Source organism: Elephantulus edwardii, unplaced genomic scaffold (genome assembly GCF_000299155.1).
Source record: "Elephantulus edwardii isolate Elephantulus edwardi_28Jun2011 unplaced genomic scaffold, EleEdw1.0 scaffold00068, whole genome shotgun sequence".
Lineage (NCBI taxonomy): Eukaryota > Metazoa > Chordata > Mammalia > Macroscelidea > Macroscelididae > Elephantulus > Elephantulus edwardii.
In genome coordinates this window covers 6,455,991-6,482,623 of record NW_006399818.1, presented here as the reverse complement: position 1 = coordinate 6,482,623, position 26,633 = coordinate 6,455,991, and the positions used below count along the sequence as shown (strand labels likewise).

Below are 26,633 nucleotides of genomic sequence, written 5' to 3'. Positions count from 1 at the left end.
GACGGCACATAACAACAACAACAGTGGATGGATGAGTATGTAAAGGAATAGGAAAGACTCAATGAGGACTTGAAAAGATGGGGTAATAACATTCTTGTTGTTGTTATATGATGTCGAATCAGAACTGACTCATAGCTCCCTTCAGCAGGTTTTCAGAAGCAGTAAATTGCATGGGAGATTTCCCACCCTTCTCCAACAATAATTAATTATATTAAATACAATGTCTATGAATGATTGTATAAAACAGTACATTGCCATAAAGCAATGTATTGAGTGATTGTATACAAACCAACAAAAATATGAGAAGAGGTAAAAAAGAAATCAAAAGATGTGTTACACTAGGGAAAACCTGCTATTAAGGACCTCTCCAAAAATGAGCAGTGATGTCAGTTTGAAGATTAAGGTCTGCCTGACTCAGGCCATAGTCTTTTTAATTACTTGCTTTGAGTCTGAGAGGTGGACAATGAATAAAGATGACAGAAGACAAATCTATGGCTTTAAGTTATGGTGTTGGAAAAGAGCACTAAGTATCTCATGGACTGAAAAAAGAACCAACAGTATGGCTTGGAGAAAGTGTCCCTGCTTGGACGCAAGGATGATGAAGCTTCATCTCACATGCTCTGGGCATGTTGTTAGGAAAGGCTATTTCTTGGAAAGGTGAAGAGTCCCCAAAGGAGATGAAGACCCTTAAAATGGATTGACACAGTGACTGCATATACTAGTAAGGGATAAGGGGAGCTCTGGTGGCCTGGTGTACAAGGAGCTGCGCTGCTAACCAAAGGTTGAGCCTCTCTAATGGTTCAAATCACCCAGTGAGTCCAAGAGAGAAAGATGGACAGCCTCCTCCCCTAAGGAGATTCATAGCCTTGGAAACCTCATGGAAAATCATGTCAGTTCTGACTCAAAGGGGGGGAGAGAGAGAAAGGACTAATTGCGTTAAACCTTGATCATATGTCATCATCTAAGATTGCCATTTATGCCTTCAGTAAAATCTCCGTATGTGGGCCCTTCCTCCGGGGGTCTGAAAGAGTATTAAATACATGCCTTTGATTACTTTGGACTACCCCACCACCACAGTTTGGCTAGTATCACAGTCTTCATCCTAGTTTTCTATGAACACAGAGAATGTGGAAGAACTTAACGAATCTTGTGCTTTTTCACTTCCAATTTTGAAAGGCTGTTGACAAAAAAAGGAGCGGAGTACCAACATCAAGAAGTAATGATATGTACAGCATGGTACATATAAATTCTGTGGTCTCACTGGCCCAGGGTGACTCAGGAGATATGCTGCCAAGCCCAAAGACAGGCAGTCTGAATGCACCAGTTGCTTCACAGAAGAGAGACAGGCAGTCTCTTCCCAGGCCCTTTACAGCCCCTGGAAACCTGATGGAGGGCCAGTCATGAGGATGTTCTGACTGCCCACCAATGAGAGAGATTTTGGTGGTGGGGGGGGTGTTATTTCTTAAATAGAATGCTTCTTTTCAATAATGTAGTTTTACAAAGGAACAAATCTGAAGCTTTTCCCTGTGAGTGTTCTCTGAGGTGGGGGTACCTGCCACCCCAGAAGTTCCAGGATGTACGGTGCTGGCTGGAATGAGGGATCCAGCTTAGCGAGGCTGGATTCTGCTGTTCCATCCTGCCTCTCTAGCCCATCTCCCATTTCCCCAGCCCAGACATTTGCTCCAGGGTATAATTATCATGAATATACAGTGCTCTGTGACTTCTCTAATTAAATATACTATTAAGAAACATCTGCTACTGTAAGAGGAAAGCATTATATTCCATTTAATCCTTTCTGAAATCTTATGATCTCTAATACTGTAGTTGAGCAGATTATTCACAGGTGTTTGTACTCAAAAGAAATTTCTCTGTTTAAAAAAAGACCAGAAGAGAACTTTTTTTTTAAACCTACGATAATTTGACAAGTCTACCTTTGTAATATAGGGAACTCTGATAGCCTGGTGGCAGGAAGCTGCACTGTAATCCCAAAGACATGTGGTTCGAATCCACCAGATACTCCACAGAAGGATGGACACTCTCCTCCTGTGCAATTATCTGTCTCTGAAAACCCACCAGAGGGTGAGCTAGGAGTCAGTTCCAACTCGACAGTACACAACAACCACCACCTTTGTGATATAATAAAGATAGACTTCAAAATCATTTTTTTCATTGGAAATAGGCTAATTTTTCCATGTGCTTAAATTGAAACCTTTCTTTCCCAGAGCACTCAAGTAATTTCGCCCTGGTTTATACTTCTATTCACCCCTTAACTTGTTTGATTTCTAAACTTTCAATCTAAAAGTAGTTCTGAAGCAGGGCTTTCAAACCAGTTCATCCTAGTTCAGTTTAGACTTGTGAAAGGAAACCGAAGCAGAACTCAATCTGTCAACTATGCCATGCTGGATGAAAACCAGTATGGAGAAAATTGGGCATCAATGCCTTGCTAGGAATGTAATCCTCCTTCTAGAAAACACACAGCATAGACACTGCACAGCAACCAAATCTCTTGACCAGCAGAACCTAGAACAGTGGTGCCCAGCTCAGAGAGTGGCTGGCCATGCCACTTTGCTATGTCCCTCTTCACAGTCCTAGCAATAATCTCATTTCCCACATCAGGTTCCTGGAAAGATAGCCCTAAACCTCTTCTGAGCCCCATAACAGTGCTTCGACCCCTGTTTTTTCCCCATTCTATCATTCCAGTACACCAACATTTTACAGATTTGACTCTGCACTGACTTCACAGCATCAGCAGTGACTAAGTCAATTTAAATTGGTTCAAAGCCGTTTGATGGTGGTGGTGGTGGTGGTAGTATGTGCCATCAAGTCAACTATGACCCATAGGGACCTTAAGAACAGTGGCTCTGAGCCTTGCCCGATCCTGAGCCAACCACACCACCTCTGACACACCTGACCCCACTGCCACAGTAACTGTGTCAATCCATCCCATCTGGGGTCTTCCTCTTCTGCGCTGACCATCTGCTCTTCCAAGCATGATGTCCTCCTCAAGGACTGGTGATCAAGTGATGGGCCTTCTATCAAGCTACCATGTAGACAGTCTAAGAGTCCCAAGTGCTGCAAACTGAGGTATAAACGGTGGAGTAAATTGGATAGGATTCAGATCTGTTGTCAAAGGGTTACAGTGAGTCTTACTTGACAGCGTCTAAATGATAGTTCATTATCCAACTTGCGGATGCATAGGATCCAATTGAAAATAGCAAGATCTGGATCCCTCTCAAAAGGCTGGAAGATTGACTCTTCCCAGAGTTGTCTTCAAAGACTTTGCATTCTACTTCTGATCCAGAACCCCTCAAAAATGCTGTGCAGCACCGTTCTACTATGACGCACATGGGATCACCATGAGACAAGACTGACTCAACAGTAACTGGTATTAGTACGTAGAAAGCTCTGGTGGCCTCGTGGTAAGAAGCTATACTGCAATCCTGAAGGCACACAGTTCAAATCCACGAGAGAAAGATGGGCAGTTTCCTCCCGGCCAGTTGACTGCCTCTGAAAACCTGCCGGAGGGTCAGTTATGACTCAACAGTACTTAACAACAATAAGAAGTGTGGCCTGGTTAGAACTCTTCTCCCAGTAGCTGTAAGCAAGCCAGAGCGGGACAGAGGAAGCTTTGCGGTGGGTCAGATCTTGACCTGAGTCTGCATTACAGAAGCAGTGCCGCGGCCTCGCCTCGTGCCAGAGGAGCGGTTTGGGTAGCTGCTGGCTGCTTGCAAGCCTCTGCCTGCTCTGCTCACATGGCTTTGTTAGCTCTGTCTTTGTGTCAGCATCCTTATGACCAGAAAAGCCCTGGAGAGGTCATTTAGCCTCATTTCGCAGCCAAATGAGACTTACCCCTGAGTCGTGAGTGACAGAAGAGAGCCCGTACTATTTTTAAAGACCTCCGGAGGGAGAAAGCTCCCAGCTGCCCCTCGTAATCACTGCCCTCTCACGAAGTCTGCCCTTTTAATCCTGGTGCCTGCGAGTGGAGACTGTCTCCTCCTACAGAAAAGAAGACCTGCCTCTTCTCTCCTGGAAACAGAAAAATCAGAGGCATCGCAGAAGCGTGGTTCACCCCGCAGGAATCCCTTTATACTCTCTAATCTTATCTGTGCTCATCTCCAGAGTTCTTCCAGAGTACCCACACCTGGCTCTGGACCCCAGCCGAGTTTTCCGTGTTGAGAGGTCGACCTTGTGGCTCCTCTTTTTGAAAACCAGCTTCACGCGTGTTCCCTTCACTTTTGTTCACTTGTTCCTTAGCAGCCATGTGTTGTCTTAGTTTCTTGATGCTGCTGTAACAGAAATACCGTGAGTGACGTTAATGAAAAGAAGTTCATTCTCAAGGAGGCCAGAAGTCCAAATTCAGGGCACCAGCTCTGGGTCAAGGATCTCATTCTGTTAACAAGCCCGCGGGGCCCTTGCTTTCCTTCATTCCCTGACAATCTCCTCATGCCATCTGCCTGTCCCTGTTTTATACTTGCTTGTTTCTGTGGCTGAGGAACCCTGGAGCAGGATGTTTTTCATGCATTGGGCTGTTAACCAAAAGGTCAGAAGTTCAAACTCACCAGCTGCCACACTGGAGAAAGAGGTGAGGCAGTTTGTTCTTGTTAAAGCCTCTGACACCTGTTGGGGCGATGAACGAGAACTGACTGGATCACAGGCGGTTTTGTCTCTGGCTAACCTGCTCTTCTTAGATCTCAAAAAATGAGTGCATTTAAGACATATCCTCTGGTGACCTAGTAGAGAAGGAGTTTGCATTGCCAATCTAAAAGCACATGGTTCAAATCTACCAGCTGCTCCGAGGGAAAATGATAGGCAGTCTCCTCTCATGTTATTTCTAGCCTCTGAAAACCCACTGGAGGCTTAGCTGTGAATCAATTCCAACCCGATGGGACACAGCAACAAAGAAGACCCCCCCAAATGGGGTTTCATCTGTGGGGATAGCAGTTAGAATTCCAAAACATCCTTTGGAAAGATGCAGTTAAATCTGTAACAGTGTCTTTCAGCAGATGTTAGATTGAACCCTGTGAAGCTCCTGCTATTTTAACCAAAGGGGCAGTTTCCTAAAATTAAACCTATATCTATGTGCCAGTCATCAGTCATGACAGAGGGGTCCTGAAGGACCCCCTGCATAGTGAAGGCAGCCTGAGACCGAGGGCAGGGAGTCATGGGGTGGCCAGAGAGTGCCATTTAAACAGAGTTCCAGGATGAGTTCTCTATCTGCATCTGTCTTAGAATCCCCTCATAACTGTTCTACATACAAAATCACCACCATATTGTTTGTTTTCTGTGGTTGTTAATCACTCAGAAGTCCTTTAGGCAATCCCAGAGGTACGTGGTTCCAATCCACCAGAAGGAGGGGCAATCTCCTCTTGTACCTGTCAGATCCGATTTGACGGTACACACACAAAAAAATAATAAAATTTTTAAAGCCTTTAAAAGTCACTTAGGACTGCTAAACATAATTATCTGATCTTATTTTCATTTACTGGTGGAAGTGCAAAATAATAATTGAACTTTGAGACTAGCTAAGGAAACTATTAAAAAGCAAAATTCAGAGTCATGAATTCAGACACTGAATAACGAGCTAGAAAGCATTCTCAGGGCAGCCCTATGTAGGCTCAAAAGTTAGTAGAAATCTTTTCCACAAACTGTTCTTCAAATGCACTCTAATTTCCAGATTATAACAAGAGGGAAGGGCCGAGACACCTCCCCTTTTCTCCCTGGGCCAATTATGGGCACATTCACAGAAGGAACACAAACATCATACTAGACGCGAATCCAGTATTGACATTCACAACTGATGTGCCCATCAGAAACCTCCCTCTCACTCTCCCCCATGCTTGTGTCATGTGCTGGGAGCAGAAAGACCATGCCAGCTAAAAAGAACAAGCTGCTGTCACTTACGCACTGGAAAAGGAGAAATCCCTTATTTTCAGGATGTGATTTCAGGCTAATAGGAAAGCTGCAGTGGGGAATTCTGACCTGAAACAAAGGTCCTGTTGGTGATGGGGTTGAGTGCAGTCAAGCTGATTCCAACAGGCCATGACCCTTCATGACCGAGTGGACCTGCCCCCGGGTTTCCTGGCTACAGTCTTTCCGTGCAGGAGCTCTGCAGTGTGTGGTGCTGCCGGGGACAAGCCTCTGCACCTCGTGCAGTTCCCACCCACCAGAGGGTCTGTGCAAGGAAGAGGCGTGGCCTCGGCGTGTACAGAGTCACAGCCTCGCAGTGGAAGGAAACACAGTGGACGGTCGGCCACTCTGGGACCAAATCAACTTAATGGCAGTGAGGGTTTTGAGCTTAATCTTTATAGGAGTCGAAGGCCAGGTCATTTACACACAGAACAGTTAGTTGAGTTTGAGCTGCGTTAGCAGTAGAACACTTACCTGTTGAGCGACCAAGGCCCCTTTACAAAAATTCTAATGCTTGGGAGGGTGGAGGGACGGCGCAGGAGGGGAAGACCCTCTATGAGGTGGATTGATTCAGTGACTGGGGTAATCGGGATGGCTGTGTCGGAGACAGTGCGATTGGCACAGGACAGAGCACGGTTTAGGGCTGTTGTACATAGGGTCGCTATGAGTCACAAGCAACTCGACGGCACATAACAACAACAACAACATAATTCCTACTTTTAAAAAAGTATGTTATTTGTCTTCCTTTGTGAAGAAAAAAAAATATCCTATCTTTATAAAAATCCTCTAAAACTGTAGAATTTTTTTTAGCTCTTAAGAACCCAGTATTTCAGGTAGCCACCTCCTGGTAGGACATTACGATCTGTGCTCTGTTTCATGCTTATAGACTAGATCAATACAAAGCTGGCTTGGGATTTAAGATTCCAAGTTGCATTCTGTTTTAGGCCTCACACATACACTATCTCTATATGACTAAATAGTCTTCCTCTTAGAATAATAATAGATGGAGAATAACCATAATCTGGGAGATTGTGAACAAAATCCATTTGAATGCTCTTTGCAAGAGAGCAAGAAGCTGGAAAGGTTAAGTTCATTTTGAACTTTACCCACCAGGCCTCCGAGGTCCTCATTATAAATCAGCCCATCTTGTAGAGCTGCAGGGAGGCTCCGGTGGCATAATCCATGCAGTTGTGCCGCTGACCCGAAGGTTTCATCTCTCTGGGGGTTTGAATCCACCAGTAGCTCTGCCGGAGATGGGCAGTCTCCTCCCATGACATCCATAATCTCAGAAATCCAAAGGAGGGTCAGCTCTGCGGTGCTTCTGACTGGGCAGCAGTGAGAGAAAGTAAAGCTGGCACCAGAGGTGGGAATTTGAGGACCTCCGAAATTCTCCAAAGAACACAGCACAGAAAGGATAACTCAAGAGGAGAGAGAACCGTGACACGAGGCTTGCGGTGGGTATTTTACTAAGGAAATAGATCTGGAAAAGAGAATAAAAAAGGCTTGACTTTTTAACACGAGCATACTGATTATGCAGAAACCCAGCAAACCATGTAGACAGGCTGCAGAAGTGAGCGTTGCCGGGGAACGTGTTCTGTGAGCCTGAGCAGCTGCAGACCCCCACCCCCCAGCCCCGTCTCTGGGCTCCCTCCCTGAGCTGCTGTGATTGCTCTGAAGCTCGGCGCGCACATTTCGGCATCTGTAACACCGTAATGAAATGAAGTGGACGTTTATTGGGCTTCTGGCCTCCCTGATTAGCCTCCCTGAAGACTCAGTGGATTGGTCTAACGTATTTTCATCTTTCATTAAAGTAACGTATGAAGAGACCTCTTAGAAAGCTGTGGCCAAAGCACACCATAAGAAAATCTCCTGAAAGGTATCTGGGTTCTTATCGTTTGAAGAGTATATAAATGTCATAAAGGATGAGTGCTACTGGGGAGGCCTTCCATAGTCCCTTCTTTTTTTTTTTTATAAAATAAAAAATTTTTAAAGGATGGAAAAGGTGGGGTTTTTTTAAAAAAAAGGTAAATATTTTCAGTATATGCTACTATGAAAATAAGGGGGGCTAAAGAAAGATTTAATGAAACATTAAAATTTTAGTAAGATCTGAAGGAGATATAGGACCCTGAAAATATTAGCTACTATTTGGTTCAGGTTAGAGTCCTAGCATTTGCCTTGGTAGTTCCATATTTCATCGCTAGCCAGGATCCATCATCTTGCCAAAGAACTCAGTAAAGACAGAAAGACAGTTTCTTCTCCATACAGGAATCCATGTAAACCCACAGTGTTTCCTCCGTGAAGCAGGGATTCATGAAGCCACCAAGAGAACAAAGATGACCATCCTGATCTGTTCCACTTAGCTCAACTGAGCGTGTGATTAGGAATCTTTGCATTAAGACCAAGACCATCAGGGAAACCTTGGTTCCAGCCTATAGTCATGTGCCCAGATTCTGCCCCCCTTCCTGCTCTCCTCTCCCTTTTACAAACATTCAGCATACAAGTCTTTGTAGGCCTTTCTGTTCTCTGCTGTCTCCATTCTCTTGAAGCTGCTTTTAATAAGACTAACAACAAAATGTTCTGTTGTCCAGACAGAGCAAGGGAACATAGCATGGTTTAAAATCAAGAAAAGTTTGCATCAGGGATATATTCTTTCTTCATACCTATTTGGTCTGTATGCTGGCAGATCATTTGAGAAGCTGGATTCTATGAAGAAAAATGTGACATCACAATTAGAGGAAAAAAACGAAAAAGGAAAAGATGAGAGGAAGACTCACCAACAATGAGTGCAGACGCCACAACCTTGCTTGAGTGAAGAAGGCTTGAAAATCTTGCTGCTTCAGATCAGACACTATCAATTTCAATTAAGAGAACATCTCGACATCATGAAAGCGAAAATGCTCACCACTGAGCCAACAGATAGGACAATGGTAAATGGAGGAAAGATTGAAGTTGTTAACAATTCCATCCTTGCTTGGATACACAAGGAACACAAGTCAGCAGTAGAGAAATACATGGTGTGTAATATTGAGGAGGTCTGCTGTCAAGGGCCTCTCTAAGGTGTTTAGGGGCAATGATGTCAGTTTAAAAGCTAAGGTACATGTGAGTCAAGCCACAATCTTTTTAATTACTTGTTATGCATCTGAAAGTAGAACAGGACTAAAAGGCAGCAGAAGAATCACTGATGCTTTTGAGTTGTGATGGTGGAAAAGAACACTGACTGTCCCCTGAACTGCCAATGAACAAACAGATATGTCTTGGACTAAGTGCAGTCAGGTTGCTCTTTGAGGTGAGGATGGTGAAAGTTGGTCTCACATACTTTGAACATGTCGTTAGGATGGGCTACCTTTGGAAAAAGACATCATGCTTGGAGGGGCGGAGGGTCAGTGAAAGAAGACCCTCAACAAGATAGATTGACATGGTGGCTTTAACAATAGGCTCAAGTATCTTAGAGATTCATTGCTGTACAGAGGTAGCTTGTGGTTGCTGTGATGCTAAACACTGTGACACTCATGTGCCAAATGCAATAATGGTTACCCATGGTGGACAGTGTTTAGTGGAGCTCCCCAATTAAAACAAGTGTGGAAGCAGGAGTGGCATTCACTCTGAAACGGCTTGCCTCCGGAAACTCTATGAAAAGTGCTCAGGCCTTTTGTTATGTCACAGGGTCGCTATGAGTCATCTACGACTCGATGCACTTAACAGCAACATATCAGAGATGAGGAGGATGGCACAGGACAGGGCAAGGTTCAGATTCGGTGTTCAGAGGGTTGCTGTGAGTCATAGTTGACTCAAGGGCACCTAACAACAACAAAATTCATTTAAGGCTAAGGCCAAGGATGCTAACCCATAAGCCACATATATGTAGGCGCATGTATGAGTGTGACGCACTGGGCCAGCCAGTTTTTCACCTTTTCAGTCTTCATTGCACTGGTTCCTCCCCTCCTAAGTACCCTTCCCCTTGGCTTACATGATAGCGCCCTGCGGCTGCTTCCCTTTTTCTGTCGGGTTCACTTGACCGTCTCTTTGTCCTCTGGCCCACTCTTCAGCTATTCCTCCTACCTGGAGCAGCAGGCCCCAGCCCTCTTCTCTCTGCTTGAGCCACCGCCTCTGCTCCCACATCTTCACCCACCTCCTCTCTAGCAGATGGAGTCCCACATCTGATGATCTCCACTTTTTCTACAGGACATCTCCACCTGTTTATGAAATGCAGCACATTCAAAAGCACGTTCTTTATTTGTATGAAAAACATGTTCCCTTCCTTTATCCCTCAGCTCAGTTAAGGGCTTCATCTCTTAGTGGCCTCCTCCCACTCGTTCATCCTCTCCAGCAGCTCAGTCAGCACACCCTCCCGGTTCTTCCTGCTCTGGCAGTTCACTGCCTCCTCCCGCGCTCCAGGGCCTCGACTGTAATTCCAGTGCTTTAATTGGAATTTGCACAAGCTTCTTGTCTCCCTGAATCCAGCCTCTACCGCTCCCAGCCTATCCTGAAATACCAGAACGGTGTTTCTGCAGCACAGCTCAGTGTCACTCCCCACTTAGAAACCCCAAGTGTCCATCCCCACTCTGCCTTCGCATGCCACACAGTCAGTCTCCCACATCACCATCAGATTTTTTTCTCAGTTCCAAGTCTCTATGTGTGTGTCTTAGTTCTGGTAATAAAAGCTTTTTTTTTTTGTTGTTGTTCACTTATGCTACCTGGAAATGCTTTCATCCATTTAGTTGCAGCACAGTCATCTCCAGCATTTCATCCTTTAAACTCCAACACAATGGCCCCCTATTGAATGAATGCATCCATGCTGATGTGTGGAGATTCTCCCACCCTCACAGGCAAATGACCCTTCCCTCGGCAGCACAGTGCAACGTTTGTCACTCCTTCTTGTTATATTATCAGCTCTGCCTTGTGGCTGTCCTTCAGTTCAGTCTAAAGCAGAAAAGGCATATGTGCATCGCGTGCTGCCTCTTCCTCCTGTTCTCCAAGGCACACATCCTCCTGGCCCTGCTGCCTCTGGGCCCAGACAGTGGGGAGAGGGCTGGGGGTCCTCTTCAACACAGAGACTCCACACCTTACTCAACAGAGCTCTTCTGGTAGCCACTTCCAGCAGATTGGTGGTTTTGCACACTTGACGGTTGATTTGACAACCCCTGAAGTAGTGTCTCCAGAGACAAACACAATGGATGGCTTACCAGGATAAGAAGTGGAGGACACGTGGGCCGTATATTGTTTTGAGTTACGGATACATCTGTCCAAGACAACATGGTTGTGGAAAAGGATGAAAAGGATGAATGAAAAAGGATAAAAGATGAAGTCCGTTCATACTCTTTGCAGATAATTCTTCCTTCACACACTCAGCACGCCAAACCCTGTCTGCCACCCTCCTCACTCTGCTGAGTCCCGCTCGCTGGTTTGCCTTCAAAATCCACACCTTTTGTGTAATTTCTTCCAGCCTTGCCTTGTGATTTATCATGCATCATATTTTTAAGAAGTAGCTGGCGGGGGTGGAGGTGGGGGGTGAAAATTAAGAGAGACAAAAAGTATCTAACCTTATACTGCAACTTAATAATATATGTATTTTGGGAATAACTAAAGAAAACTGGTAAGCCTGGATAATTTTAAAGCCTTTTTAAAAAGCATTTTGTAAGAATTGGTGTTTTTTTCTATACTATATGAAGCATTTCCTAAATAACCCTATTCTCTGTAATTCATTTTCTCTATCTATGATAAAGGCAGAGTGGTTATCAAAAGATACGTCAAAGTGAACACGAGAAACGTCAGACCCCCTCTCTGGGGCTCAAGTGGAGGATCCAGATAGGGACGGTTATTAAGTGGATGAGTTTTATTCCTACTGTCCAGTTAAAATCCATCTTGAATTCTTGGAGCAGTTCAGAGTTTTTAAAAGGCAAACTGGATAATATAAATTAATAAGTCAAGAACATGCAGGGTTTGGGTTGGGGCTTTCTGATTCCATTAATGTGCATAAGGCAGCTGGTGGTTGAAAGCCTAACTAAAGTAGCACCTTCTTGCGTGTCAGTCATTAGACTGTGTGATGCAGTAAACAGAAGGATGAGAAAGCAGAGAAGGTACTTCTAAAGCTTGCAGCATTGAAATAATAATAATAATAACAGTCTCCTTGACTCTTGGCATGTTTTCCAGCCACTTCTACTTTTGGGCATCTTTGGGTTTTAATGAATTGATGCTGTTGGTGTCTTACAGAAATGGCTCGCTCTCACCTAGTGTTGTCTTGTCTTTTCTATCCTCCTCTCTTCTCCCCTGTCTCATCCGGAAAATTCATCAGGCTAACTGTCAGGTAGGTTCTTCTTGGTGTTTCAGGTGATTATTAGAATGTCCGTGGGGGGAAATGAAGTAAACGGGCTGCTGATGAATGATAAAACTAAGCAGAAAAGGCACTTGCTAAATTGTGGAGAAAGTTTCTGCAGAGGCAGAAAAACTGTAGAAGCTGCAAACTAAGAACAGTAAGCCAGTGTGAACATCTGTCATAAGAACTTAGCCTAGGGGAATACAGCCGCTCTAAACGGTAAAGTAGGTTACCCGGACTGCGTAGCATATCCTGTGGCTCAAAATACGGAGTGCTCCTGGAGGGTTTGCTTTTCACAGAGCAGTATTATATCCTACAGGGTCACAGGCAATTCAGCTGTAAGCATAATAACCAGCTTTACAGGGTTGGCCAAGTTCAAGAAAAATTCCCAGTGATGCCTTTTAAATCCCTATTTTAAATACGTACCCAGACATAGCCATAAAAAAAAAAGACGACAACGACTAGGAAAAGGGAATGATAGCTGTTCTTTGTTATTGCTGACCTCCTCACTGGAGAATCTAGTATAAGTTAACCAGTCCAAGAATGGTCACTTAAAATTGCAATGAGAGAGAACTGTTCTCTCTCGCTTCAGAGTCAGGGAAATGGAGTATTCCTTCACCCACATGAAGCAGCCGAACAAGCTCTTTTTAGATCCGTAAGTGCAAGACAGATACTTTATAAACCAAAAGCGTAGTTAAGCCCAAGAGAGGCATGCAGTTAAATTAGAGTTTTTTGGGTGTGTGTGTGTGTGTGTGTGTGTGTGTGTGGTTTTTAACTTGAACTCCTTTTTATTTTTCAAAAGGAAAAATTATGTGCTTCAGTTGCCATTTAACACAAGCTGTTCTAATAGCTTTCTGATTTTCATTTCAGAAGTCTACAGAACAAATGAAGAAGGTCCCTACTATTATTCTTTCGGTCTCTTATAAAGGAGTCAAATTTATTGATGCAACAAATAAGGTAGGTGCTCTGTCTCCAGCTCAGACTCAGATACAGCCCTGAGTATGCGGTCCAAAGTCCTTTCTTTGTTATAGTGACGAATATTCTCATTTTAGTCACTTTCACTGCCAACCTGTCATGCTTCCAGAATAAACCATCTTTAGGTCCACACTTAACTTGCATTCATACATACATAAAGGCACAATTCATTTGGAAGACTTCATCCAAGATAACCATTAGTGTTTTGTTTTCACTTTTTCATCATCCATTCTTTAATATACTGGAATGTAATACCTGGCATATCTTTGGATCTAGAAGACATTGAATCTGAAGAAAATCATTTATCATTACTAGATGAGTGACTAGAGCATTTCTCTCTCCCCATGTCCATTCTTTGGTTATACGTGATGCCTACCTGCCAGGAGAAGCACGCTCTGACCACCTCATTCTAATTGTATTTAATTCTGAGGTGGAAGAGAATTCCACTTTTCCTCTTTCCACCACAGCAGGAATGTCTATCAGCTCTAAGGCAGAGTGTGGACAGCCAGTTTGCGTTTTCGGTAAAATGTGTTTTAAGAATTCCTTTCTTGGCAAAGATGGCAGAGAAATTGGTCCTGGACCATCTTGGACGTGATCACTCTCTTACTCCTTAAACTTAAAGTGGACTTGCTCCTCCTCACAGAACCCCACATCACCCAGAGTAAGGAAAATCTATAACGATTTATTTTCCCTTTTATCAAGAGATATGCATATCCTTTCTTTTGATACACAGAATGGCTATCTGTCACAGAAACACACTGAATGGCCTTTTTTTAAAAAAAAAAAAGTCCATTTTAGTTAATCCTCATATACTGGGATGGAAGAAAGAAAGTCCTAACATTACTCAACATAATGAAAAGATCTTTTATTCCTTCACCCTCTGACTGATGAACCATGGTGACGGAGGGCATTTGCTTTCTGAACTGACTATAAAACCTGCTGCCATCTTCATTTTGGAGGAAGGGAACAGAAGGCCATGAAACAAAGGGACTTTGGCGATGGGAACTTGGGCCCGGGGTCCTTGGATTTAGATACCAAGGCAGAGTCCGCTGGCCCTGACTCTTTAGTGATAATACTGAGCATGCACGTCTGAATCAACCAATTAGAAGCCTTCTTGATTTATTTTCTATAACGGAGGAGGTTAGTGCATTTGCAGTCAGATAAGGCAAAGCTCTTTATAGGAAAATCACCTTCCGTTTTAGGAAATAACCCTGAAAGCCGAGCAGAAAGCTTTTAATCCAGCACTGCCATGCTGCTAATGCTGTCCAAAGCATGCCCTTATGTGTAACAATACCATCAAGATTTTAACTGCGGGTATCTAAATGATCATTTTAGTTATACAATATGTTGTTGACAGTTAACTGTTGTCAGATTAAAATTGTGGAGACTCAAATCAGAATAATCTCAATTGGTCTGCTTACTAAAATTTATCTCCTTAGTTACTAACTTCCATTACTGAGCCATAAATTTTGTTTTAGCCTTAAGTTATAGGCAGCTGGTTTTAAAAGTTCCTAAACTTTATGAAACTCTCATTCATGATGCCACTGCTGTCTGCTATATCTAAATTTCAAGAAAGACTTTAGCATTTGGACTTTTTTTTTTCTCCTAACCTGGGCAACTAACTATACCCTATTTGCATTTGAAAAGCACAGCTGTATATTGTTAATGTATGTGTGTGACACTTTATCAGACTTGGTAGTCTGAGGACTGCTACACCAGTATTTACCCTAAGAAGCTTCCAGAGTCGTAAGGCTGCCATTCCCTGATGCTAATGGTATGACTGGGTGCCTCTGTATTGACAGCATTCTCTCTATCCTAACTCTTCCTGACAGAACAATTAGAGAGAGCTCTATCAAGTCTCTTGCCTTTTGCTTAAAGATACATAAGGAGACTTGAAGATGATGATGTTGTACCTCAGGCAAACACTACAATATCAGTCATTAATAACTGAATGAGTGACTTGGAAATCTCTGCTCATCAGTGACTACTGCTTGGAAGTAAACACAAAAAAAAGATATGGAGAAGATAATTCTTTGACAAGAAAGACCCTAAACAAAGCAGGCCCGTGCAGCTTTCAAGTGCACTGCAGTATATTTCTTTTAAATCTAGAGCAAAGTCAAGGTACTTTATAGCAGATGGAACCAGCATCTCAATGAATGTAAGACAATATCTATTTGCATTTTCCTGGAACTGGAGGACTTCAACTGGCAATATATTTCCTCCCCAGTCTCCTTAAGATTGTCTGATTCACCTAACATAACAGTGAATTGCAGAGAGGATGTGGCTCAGAGTCTAGTAGTTGCTGTGTAGTAAGCTAAAGTGGACAGATTATATTCAGAGGCATGGTGGTGGTGGTGGTGGTTGTTATGTGCCGTCAAGTTGCTTGCGACTCGTAGCGACCCTATGTACAACAGCCCTAAACTCTGCTCTGCCCTGTGCCAATTGCACTGTCTCTGACACTCCCATCCCGATTACCCCAGTCACCAAATCAATCCACCTCATAGAGGGCCTTCCCCTCCTGCGCTGTCCCTCCACCCTCTCAAGCATGATGTCCCTCTCCAAGGACCAGTCTCTCCTTACAACATGTCCAAAGTATGTTAAATGAAGCCTCAGAATCCTTGCCTCCAAGAAGCCACCAGTTTAACCCTTTCCAGGATGAATCTATTTGTTTTCCTAGCAGTCCATGGTACCCTCAATACTCTTCTCCAGCACCACACAGTTCAAAGGCATCAGTTCTCATTCTGTTCTCCTTGGTCATTGTCCAACTCTCTGATGCATAACAAGTGATTGCAAAGACCATGGTCTGTATCAGACGCACCTTAGTCTCCAGAGAGACACCACTGCTCTTCAGTACTTTGGAGAGGTCCCTAACAACAGACTTCCCATGGCAATACACCTTTTAATTTCCTGGCTACTGGTGCCAAGAGTGTTGACTGTGGAGCCAAGCAAACTAAAGCCGTGAACAATCTCAATCTCTTCACCATCCATCCTGATGCTGCCAATTGGCCCAGGGGTGAGAATCTTTATCTTCTTGATGTTGAGCCTCAATCCATATTGGAGGCTGCAGTCCTTGACCCTCTGCAGCAAGCACTTCAGGTCCTCCTCAGTTTCAGCAAGCAGGATTGTATCTGCATAATGCAGATTGCTGATAGATCTTCCACCAATCTTGAACCCACATTTCTCCTCATAGAGGCCAGCCTCCTGGATAATCTGTTATGCATACAGGTTGAAAAGTTATGGAGATAGGACACATCCCTGGCATACACCCTTCCCAATTTTGAGCCATGCAGTGTTCCCTTGCTCTGATCTGACGACTACCTCCTGGTCCAAGTATAGGTTTTGCATTAGCACGATCAAGTGTTCTGGGATTCCCATTCTTCTCAGAGTCAGGCACAGTTTGTTATGATCCACACAGTCAAACACATTTGCATAGTCAATGAAACACAGATAGACATTCCTCTGGTATTCCCTGCTTTCAGCTAAGATCCATCTAACGTCAGCTACAATATCCCTAGTACCACGACCCCTTCTAAACCCAGCCTGGACTTCTGGCATTTCTCTGCTAATGTGCTATTCCAGTCATTTTTGGATAATCTTCAGTAGAATCTTGCTTGCATGTGAAATCAATGAGATTGTTCTGTAGTTTCCACACTCTGTTGTCCAGATATATTACTCTGGAGAGGAATGGTGAAATAAAGAAATATAAGAAGACCACGTCAGTGGAGCTAGCTGTACAGTAGAAGGCTGAGAAACCACCACAGCAGTCACAGGGATGGAGGACCCAGAGTCCTAAGATCGTCCTCAAATTGTATGTTAACAAGGACCTGGCTTCTGGCAGAGTCTACAACAGCCTCTTCGTGTGCCATTCTCTATGCACAGTCTACGTAGCAATTGTTTTGTGGCAAAATCACCCTCTAAAGCCTACAGCAGAGCAAGAAGAGAACTGATGGAGAGATTTTCGAGTCCTGATGTCTGGTATAACTGTGAAGAGTGCCCTCTTGAAAGGTTGCACTGATTGGAGGTAAAAGACTTGGAAATGCAAGCCCTACCTGACAAGCACACTTTCAGATACGAGGAGCCACTCAGGAGCTCTGACAGCACATGGGGTCACACCCCCGCCTGTTAACCAGTAGTTCTGTGGTTCAAACCCACCCCGCACTCTGTAGGATAAAGACCTAGTGATCTACCTTCACAGAGGTTACAGCAAGGAAAACCCAGCACCGAGGCTCTGCACGGTCATGTGGGGCTGCTCTGAATTAAAAGTGACTTGATGGTCATGGTGACATAAAGGCTGAGCACTCAGCTGTTGACCCAGAGTCTTAACTACATCACTACGAAGGAAAGAGCTGGCAGTCTGCTCCGACTGCAGGGTCCGCGATAACAGTACAACAGCAGCAATGCAACCCCTGAGCCAGGGTTAAGGCACCGCCAGGAGTCACACATGACTAACGATACTGAACATTGTCATTGGACCTTACCCTTGAGGAGTGCTCACGTAGCCATGATTACACCTTTTATCTGGCATGCCGTGTTCAAATGGGGACAGAGGAGATAAATATTTAAGCTGCACGGAATTGAGTTACTGATGGGTCTCAGAAGGATCTTGGACTCTTCCTTAATGAGAGCCCAGGAAGCACACACCTGGTGAGGTATGCAGAAGGACTAAGACTTGATGTTCCTACTCCCTAAACCAACACACATTAACGTTGTTGTTGTTGTTATGTGTCATTGAGTCATTTGCGACTCATAGCGACCCTATGTACAAGAGCCCTAAATTCCGTTCTGTCCTGTGCCAACCTCGCTGTCTCAAACACATTCATTCCCACCACTCCACTCACAGAATCGATCCATCTCATTGAGGGTCTTCCTCTCCTGTGCCGTCCCTCCACTCTCCCAAACATGATGTCCCTCTCCAAGGACCAGTCCCTCCTTGCAAGATACCCAAAGTATGTCAGACGAAGCTTCAGAATCCTTGACTCCAGGGAACATTCTGGCTTCACCCTCTCCAAGACAAACCTGTTTGTTCTCCTAGCAGTCCATGGTATATTCAACACTCTTCTCCAGCACCACAGCTCAAAGGCATCAATTCTCTTTCTATCATCCCTAGTCACTGTCCGACTCTCTGATGCATATTACGTGATTGCAAAGACTATAGCCTGGATTAGGCTCACCTTAGTGTCCAGCCTGACGTCGTTGCATAAAAAATAAAACTAGAGTCCTCACAACTGGACAATAGGCAACATCATGACAAAGAGAGGAAAGATTATAGTTATAAAGGATTTCTATACAACTGATAAAAAAACTTATCAAGGATTTCATTTTACTTGGATTCACAATCAACATCCATGGCGGCAGCACGTAAGAAATCAGATGACAAACTTCATTAGAGACTTGGCTGTTAGGGGAACTCTTTAAAGCGACAACATTCCTCTTTAAAGACTGAGCTTCATCTGATCCGAGCCATGGGATTTTCAGTGGCTTCACATGCACATTCCGTCGCAGGATAAAGACAGCTGAAGGAGAGTCGACCTCGGCCTGGTGCTGTGGGTGAAGAGTCCTGACTGAACCACAAGTTGCCAAACCGAGAAACTGGGTCTTTGGGAGAAGTGCAGTCAAAGTGCTCCTTAGAAACAAAGAGTGTCACACTTTGTCTCACGTACTTTGGACACGTCAGGAGGGCCTGTCCCGGGGAAGAAGCCATGATGCTGAGAAAGGTGAAGGGTCAGAGAAAGAAAAGAATGCTTTCCATGAGATGGGTGGACACAGCGACCACAGCAGGGGTTTAGCAAGGTGGAGCGGGTAAGCTGGTGCAGGACAGGACAGCGTTTGATGTAGCCTGGTGATATATAGAGTCTCTGTGAGCTGGAGTCAACTCTAGCTCAGTGACCAGCTGGCCCAACCGCCACCATCGAATGCTTTTTCTGTTACTCTGTCGCTACTTCCCACCAATTAGTCGGCAGGACAACAGGTAATTAATTATGCAATAGTTACTCTTCCCTTCCTATTAGCCCTCATTAGACAACATGAAAGATAGGCTCTCCAGTGAAACACGTCTTGCCTTTTATTCTAACAAACAGCTTGGTCCTAAGTTCTTGGGGGAAAATTAGGGGCCTGGTTATAAACTCATAAACATATTGTCTAGTGACTCAAGAAACAAATTGCTTCATGACCCTGATTTTAAAAGGAAGAGGTAGAAAATGTCTGTGAATTTAACGTGGAAGCTGGGATAGATTTGGGCCTGAACTGTTTCAGATCTACCCGGGCATCTTTCCAGAGAGCTGAAGTGTGGATTAAGGCCACGGGTCTGCAGCTGCTTGGTGACAGACCCCACTTCAGAGCAGTGGGGTCTGCGGAAGGGTCACAGCATGCTCTGCACAGCAGCATATCACACTTTGTGTTCTGCTCTGGGGTATTGCTTTCTGTCTTTTCCAAACTTCAGAACTTTGCAGCGGGATTATGCTGAGGTTTGGGGTACAAGATTACATGGAATATTTGCCTAAGCCAGTACTCAGTGTATTTTTATAGCACTTGCTTTTTTTTTTTTTTTCTGAGAAGCTGGGAGTTGAATTCAGAGCACACTAGTAAGTGTGGGGGCTTTCCTCAGAACTGGGCTCTCTGAGCGTGTTCAGGTAGCTCTCAACCAAGGCATGAGCACCCTTTTGGTGAAAGGGGAGAGGGAGAGGGAGAGGCCACTTCGTTCTTTTACTCAGAGAAAACCAGGCTTGAAGAAGACACAAGCAAAACAACCTTCCAGTTTCTTCTGGTTCAAACGTTTGCTGAGAATCTGCCCTTCTACCCTAGATAGAGGGAGCTCTAGGAGTTTAGTGGTAAGGAACTACTCTGCCAACCCAAAGGTATGTGGTTCAAATCTACCAGCTGCCCTGTGGGAGAACGATGAGGAGTCCCCTCCTGTGCAGTTAATTGCTTCTGAAAACCCACCAGAAGGTCAGCTATGGGTCGGTTCTGACTCGATAGTACATAGCAAACCACAGCAGCTAGTGGAATAGTCTCTCCTAACAATATGCCCAAAGTATGTGAGACAAAGCTTTGCCATCCTTGCCTCCAAGTTGCGTTTCTCCAAGACGTACCCGGTCCTTCTTTTGGCAATGCGTGGGATATTCAGTACCCTTCTCCAGAAACACAATGAGAGGCTATCGCTTGAAGAGGGACATCATGCTCGGAAAGATGGAGGGTCAGCAAAAAAGAGGAAGACCCTCAGTCAGATGGCCCAATCCAGAGTCGTCGACACTCAGCTCAAGTGTGTCAGAGATGATGAGGATGGCACAGGACAGGATAGGGTTCCCGTCTGTTGTTCACAGGGTCATACTTGATTCAATAGCACTTAACAACAGTAAACAGTGTCTTCCTAAAGAATGATTTTTTTTTATTAGTTCTGTCTCTATGGGATCAACTGACAGGAACAACTCAGCAGATTAGACAGCAAGTTCAGGGAGCAGTGACTCTATGTCAGTGAAGAGGAACAACTAGGGAAAAGTAAAGGGAGGAAAATGTTATTCGTGTCACTGAAATGTACATGCAGACACGACTGAATCAGTGTTTACTCTGCAGTGCTATGTTTACTTGCTCAACAAAAAGAAACTCGTGAAAAAAATTCTGAGCCCTCACGGCATTCATCACATTGTAGCACCACAGATGTATCAGGAATTCTGCTGAAATACATCCACACAGATTCATTTAAGTGCATTTTTAAGTACTAGGAACATAAGTGCTTATGACTGAGTCATTCCTGAAGAGTGATGATTTTCCCTGGTCTGTTTTCTGCCCACCTTGGACCACGGGGAGTAAGAATTCTGGCAGCAGGAAAGGAGGCTGGTTTTGGACATGGAGCATCACAGAGGAGAGATCTGATTGTACAGTCATAAGACAGCCCTGGGCTCCTGAAGAACAGAAGAGAGAGGACCTCAGAAAATTGGAGGGATGGTCAGAAAATGGGAGATCTCCAAAGTTAGACTCTACGTGCATTGCAGTTTTGCCCAGGGCCACGATACCATAAATTTACCAACCAGCCAAGCCTTGCCCTGTCATCAAGCCACTTCCAATACATGGCAACCATCCATCCACGTTCTCTCCACCAAGTAAAGCTTAATAGGAGTAGATAATCCTCGCAACGTGGCTGGTGGGTTTGAACTGCTGACCAATATTTTACTTGCTCTACCACCAGGAAAAATTGTCAAGATGCAGTGCTGTCAATGCAGTAAAAAAAAATCACTGGGTACTTTTTCCTGTAATACATGTAATCATGTGATTTGTGATTTGCTTTGTGCATCTGGAATGCAAAAGATTAACTTAGTTAAAAGTTAGAACAAGTGAAATGTCCCTCTGTTTCCAGTGGATCCCGAACAGATGAGTCCAAATCAATAGACCTCCCAGCCGCCACCCAGTCAAGTCCGACTTAGGGCACTGCCATGTGTATTAGAATGTTGTTTTGGTGCATTGGCAATGGCTGATTTTTCAGATAATAGGTCTTTCTTCTGGTCTGCCTCTGTGTGGACTTGAACTTAGAACAGATTCACAGACCATGTAAACCCATTAAAATGATGGAGATACTCAGGACATGTTACCCACTCTGCTTTTAAAGGCATTGCAAATGATCTCCTTTTTAAATTCATCTTTAAACTCCCTGGTTCCTGATTGTGTTTTCTCCTTGAAGAAATGCTGTGTGAACGCCAGAAAAGAATGGGAGACCTTGTATTCTGAAACTGTCTTGCAGTTCGATGTCACATGTTTGTGGGATTCCAAGTTCTGTTTGAGTTCTTTCTGACAGAACACTGCATGTGCTGTTGACACATGGGGCCACAGTGAAGAGCATCTTCATTTCCTCTTAGGTGTCAATTCTATCCTTGCTTCCCCACTGCCCAGCTCGGTGGAGGAGGGACAGGAAGGACTTGCTGGAGTCGCTGGCAGGAAAGGGCACTTGATAAGCATTTGGGGGGACTGATTGGTCTATTTGGAACTTCATACACTGCCGACAGGTTATTTTAGCGTGCGCAGTTAAAAACTAATTAGGGAAAGTAAAGTATTGAGGGCGTCAGACCTGTGACTCCTGCAGCAAACATACATGGGACGTTAGGAGATGAAAAATGCACAAGCTGTTCTGTGAGCAGGATTTCTGTGGGTTTTCTTTCAATGCATCTGTGTAGCAAAAGAAGATTCTGGTAGGATTTACAGCCTAGATGATGCTTAGTGACTGTTTCAGGCCAAGTACCTGCAGCTGTCGAGTCACCGTGCTTCTGACTCCCAGCGAGTCGATGGGACAGAGTAGAACTGCTGAGAGGTGTTCAGGGCTGTAAATCCTCGTGGCAGAAGACTGCATAAGCTTTCTCTTGTGAAACAGCTAGTGCCTTCCAACGACCAGCCTTTTGGCTAATAGCCATGTGCTTTAATCACTGTACCACCAGGTTCCTCCTTCAGGACCATGTTGGTGCTAGGTGCCTTTAACTCCTAACAGTCCTGTGTGCAACACGACAAAACCCTGTCCGGTCCTGTGTTACTTGTTGTTATGTGCCATTGAGTCTCCTGCGACTCACAGCAACCCTATGTACAGCAGCCCTAAACCCTGCTCTGTCCTGTGCCAATGGCACTGTCTCTGACACTCCCATTCTGATTTCCCCAGTCACTGAATCAATCCACCTCATAGAGGGTTTTCCTCTTCTGCGCTGTCCCTCCACCCTCCCAAACATGATGTCCCTCTTCAAGGACGTGTCCTTCCTTGCAACATGTCCAAAGTATGTCAGACAAAGCTTCAGAATCCTTGCCTCCAAGGAACAGCCTGGCTTCACCCTCTCCAGGACAAACCTGTTCATTTTCTTTGCTACTTAGACAATAAAAATCACAAGCCGGCTACCCCTGAGGGGGTTCTGACTCAGCAGCCCTCCGCTGGGCTCCTGAAGCTGTAAATCTTTAGCGAAGACCACCCATCTGTCTCCCAGGGAGCAGGAGATACATTCACGCCGATCTCTGATCTCTCCTTTAGCAGCCAGACAAATTGCACACTACAACACCGAGGCTTAAATCTTTCCTCACTTATCCCGCTCTTAAAGGAAAAGGGGAGGAGCAAAGAAATGGTAGAGGGATAAAAAATGAATTTGTATTAAAACAGTGAGGGACAAGCGGCTGCCGGGAAGGGAGATGCTGGCAGGGTATCAAACTATTTGAAATGTCCTGCACTCTGCAGTCAGTCCCAGCTCTGTCACCTGCTCTAGGGAAGGCACTTGAGTAACAGTTTGTAACCTGGAAGATAATAACCACAACTCTAACTTCATAAGTACATAGTGGGATAGTTACTGAAGGGGCATTACACCCCCAGGGTCCTGGATCAGATGAGACCGCTTCTGAAATTTCGGCATGGCCAGCTTAGTTTTCTAGGCTGCCACAAAGCACAAAAGTTAGAGGCTTAAAAGAGCAATGATTAGGTATTATTGTCATGACATGAGTCCAGAATGAAGGCTGCATAGTGGAGTAGACTTGAGGGGAGGGATTGTATAAGGACAGAATTTTTCTTTTACTTTTAAAAGAGAAGAACGAACTGGGGCGGGAGGGCAGGGAGAATGCAACAATGAACGAATGGAAATCCAAAGTCTCTAAATTTTCATTTAAAATTAATCATAATTTTAAAAAAAACACAAACCCTTATTGTCTCAAAGTTCTGGAGACTAAAAGTCAGATTCAGGGTGCAGGCTGCATGATGCACCCTCATTTTGCTCTGGAGAAGAGGTCTCTTCCAGTTTCTGTAACCCCAAGTGTCACTGGTTTACGGATTTATCCACCCAGGAGCTTCCTCCTGGGTGAAGGTCCCATGTTTGTTTTCTAAGACTCCACTTGGAAGCGGAAGAATCCACTCCACAATAGATCATTGAACTAATAGCATCTTCAAAGAGAAATGTTAGTTCCACACAAGATTATTTCTTTTACAGGTACAGAGGTTGGGACTTCGACATATCTTGGGGGAGGCACAGTTCAGTCCATCACAGCAATGTTTCTCTTCCTCTCCTCTTACATCTGGGAAAGGTAGAAAGTCATTGAGAGAAGACCCACGGGGAGATGGATTGACACTGTTACAGCAACAGTGGGCCCGACCGTGGTGGAGGTGGAGAGAATGGAGCAGGCTAGGACAAGGTTCTGAGCTGCTGTTGGCAGGGTCGCTGTGTATCACAGTGGAAGCAACAGCACCTAACTTAACAACTGTTACATCTTGGCTTCCACAGAATCGTTATGAAAGACCACCTGGGTGCATCCACTTGCCCCCTGCTTTCTGCACCTGCATTCACTGGTGGGGTGCAGGCAGGGGACAAGAACAGTGGACAAGTACATCAGGGAGGGGCTGGGCAGCCTTGTTGGGTCCCAGCTGGGAAAGGTGAGCCTTTCCGGTGGAGTCAGCAGGAAGCAGTGCTCCCTGCCTACAAGTGGCCATGAAGCTGTAAGATGCTTAGTAATTACTATGTCATTTCCCCCCCCTTTTTTTTTATTAATTTTAGTGAAAGTTACAAGAGACTTAGGGTTTCCAGTCATTCATTGTTGCACTTTTCTCCCTGCTCACCCCCTCCCCCCATTCACTCTTCTCCTTCAAAAGTAAAAGAAAAACTCTTTTATTCTTATGCAATCCCTGCCCCTGAATCCACTCCACTATGCAGTCTTCGTTCTGGACTCCGGTCATGGCAATAATACCCAATCATATATCCCTTTTAAACAGTTGTCTCCCTCATCTGTTTCTATGCAGTATATATCATTCCTCCCCTCCTTCTCTGTCTTCCCTCAACCCTGATGTCAGTCCCACTTTCCAACAGTGGCCCTATGCAATATTTGTCCTTTTGTCACTAAGATATTTCACACTCAGCATAATGCATATATAGTTTAATTTACTATGTCATTTTTAAAGTGTCTGCCATGCCGACTGTTTCAGTGTGTGTCCCTTGGTGAGAACTACTGCTCCAAGAAAGGACTATTTTAGGTGGTTTTTCATTAAATGCAAACATTCCTTCCAGAGCCGACACACATTTGTCCACGGCTGACACTGTGACTGCACATTGTGAGGATGGCACAGGCTGTGGCTTGTTCTACTGGGCACGGGGCGATTGTGAGTCAGAGCTAATTCAGTGGCACCAAAGGATGACAGTGTGCTGGATCAGCCTGAACGCTGTCATTGGGGACACGCCACAGAGACAAAAGACGGCGGCCTTGGTGCTAAATTCTGCTGGTTTACAGAGGAAAACAATGGTCTTTTATGTCCTTTCTTCTAGAACATAATTGCTGAGCATGAAATTCGTAATATCTCCTGCGCGGCCCAGGACCCAGAAGACCTCTCAACCTTCGCTTACATCACAAAAGATTTGAAATCCAATCACCACTACTGTCACGTGTTTACTGCCTTCGATGTGGTAAGTAACCACCCTGTTCTGGACAGACTGAAAATGTCCCCCAAATGGACCTGGAGTTTATTGAATAACAACTTGTAATTGACATACAAGCTGTGGCTTCTTTACCAAAAAATCAAGGTATGCCAGTAACTATAAGGTATTCTAGCAGACTCGGCTTTTCTGAGCTTTTCCTGTATTTTCGCTAATCCATGAGATGTAGAATCTGCCCTGGCACCTGCACTGTCACGGCTTGATTACTCACTTACCCTTTCAGATGTGATAAATTCCTTTCTTTCTCTAGAGCCAAATTATAGTAAAGGTCTTTCCACTTCCTCATTCTATTATTTTATCTGTTGGTATCTCTGGTAGTCCTTTCTGAGTACCAGGACATTATAGTCTAGGACGAAAGGAGCTCTGGTGGCCTAGAGGCAAGAAGCAGCACTGCAATCCTGAAGGTAGTTGATTCAAATTCATTAGGTGCTCTGTGGGAAAAGGATGGGCAGTCTCCTCCCCTATTATTAACTGCCTCTGAAAACCTGTCGGAGGGTCAGCTATGGGTCAGTTCTGACTGACTCTATGGTATGTGCAAAAACACATATACAATATTTGTTATTTTCTATATTTAATAACAGTCAAATTTGAAACCCAGGAGAAACTTTAAAGTCTTGCCTATTTTAAAGTCTTGTAAGGAAGTCCTTATGGTGTCTGTTGTTAGCTGGAGGAACTCCAATTCATGGCCACCCATGTACAAGAGAAGGAAACATTGCTGGATCTTGACCTGTCTTCACAACTGTTGTAATTGTTTCTTTGGCTGAATTTTCAGAAGTAGGTCACCAGGCCTTTCTTCATAGTCTGTCTTAGTCCACAAGCTTCTTGAAGCCCCATTTACCTGGATGGCCCTGCTGCTGTTTGGAGTACTGTGGCAAAGCTTCCACCGCCATGTTGTTGTTAAGTGCAGGTGAGTCAAATATGACTCATAGCCACCGTATGAACAACAGATCCGAACTGTGTCCTCTTCTGTGCCATCATCATCACCTCCAATGTACTTGATCCCATTGCCGCAG

The 26,633-nt window shown here is 44.5% G+C and overlaps 1 protein-coding gene across 7 annotated transcripts in view; it reads left to right on the top strand.

Annotated features, from left to right (window-relative positions):
- Positions 1–26,633, top strand: part of ANKS1B (ankyrin repeat and sterile alpha motif domain containing 1B) — a 1,992,519-nt gene that overhangs the window by 1,935,181 nt on the left and 30,705 nt on the right. For all 7 annotated transcript variants that reach the window (XM_006888511.1, XM_006888515.1, XM_006888510.1 and 4 more), the window contains 3 exons: positions 12,200–12,211; positions 13,091–13,177; positions 25,453–25,590. In XM_006888511.1, coding sequence (XP_006888573.1) covers positions 12,200–12,211; positions 13,091–13,177; positions 25,453–25,590 — 237 coding nt within the window. The remainder of the gene's footprint in view (positions 1–12,199; positions 12,212–13,090; positions 13,178–25,452; positions 25,591–26,633) is intronic.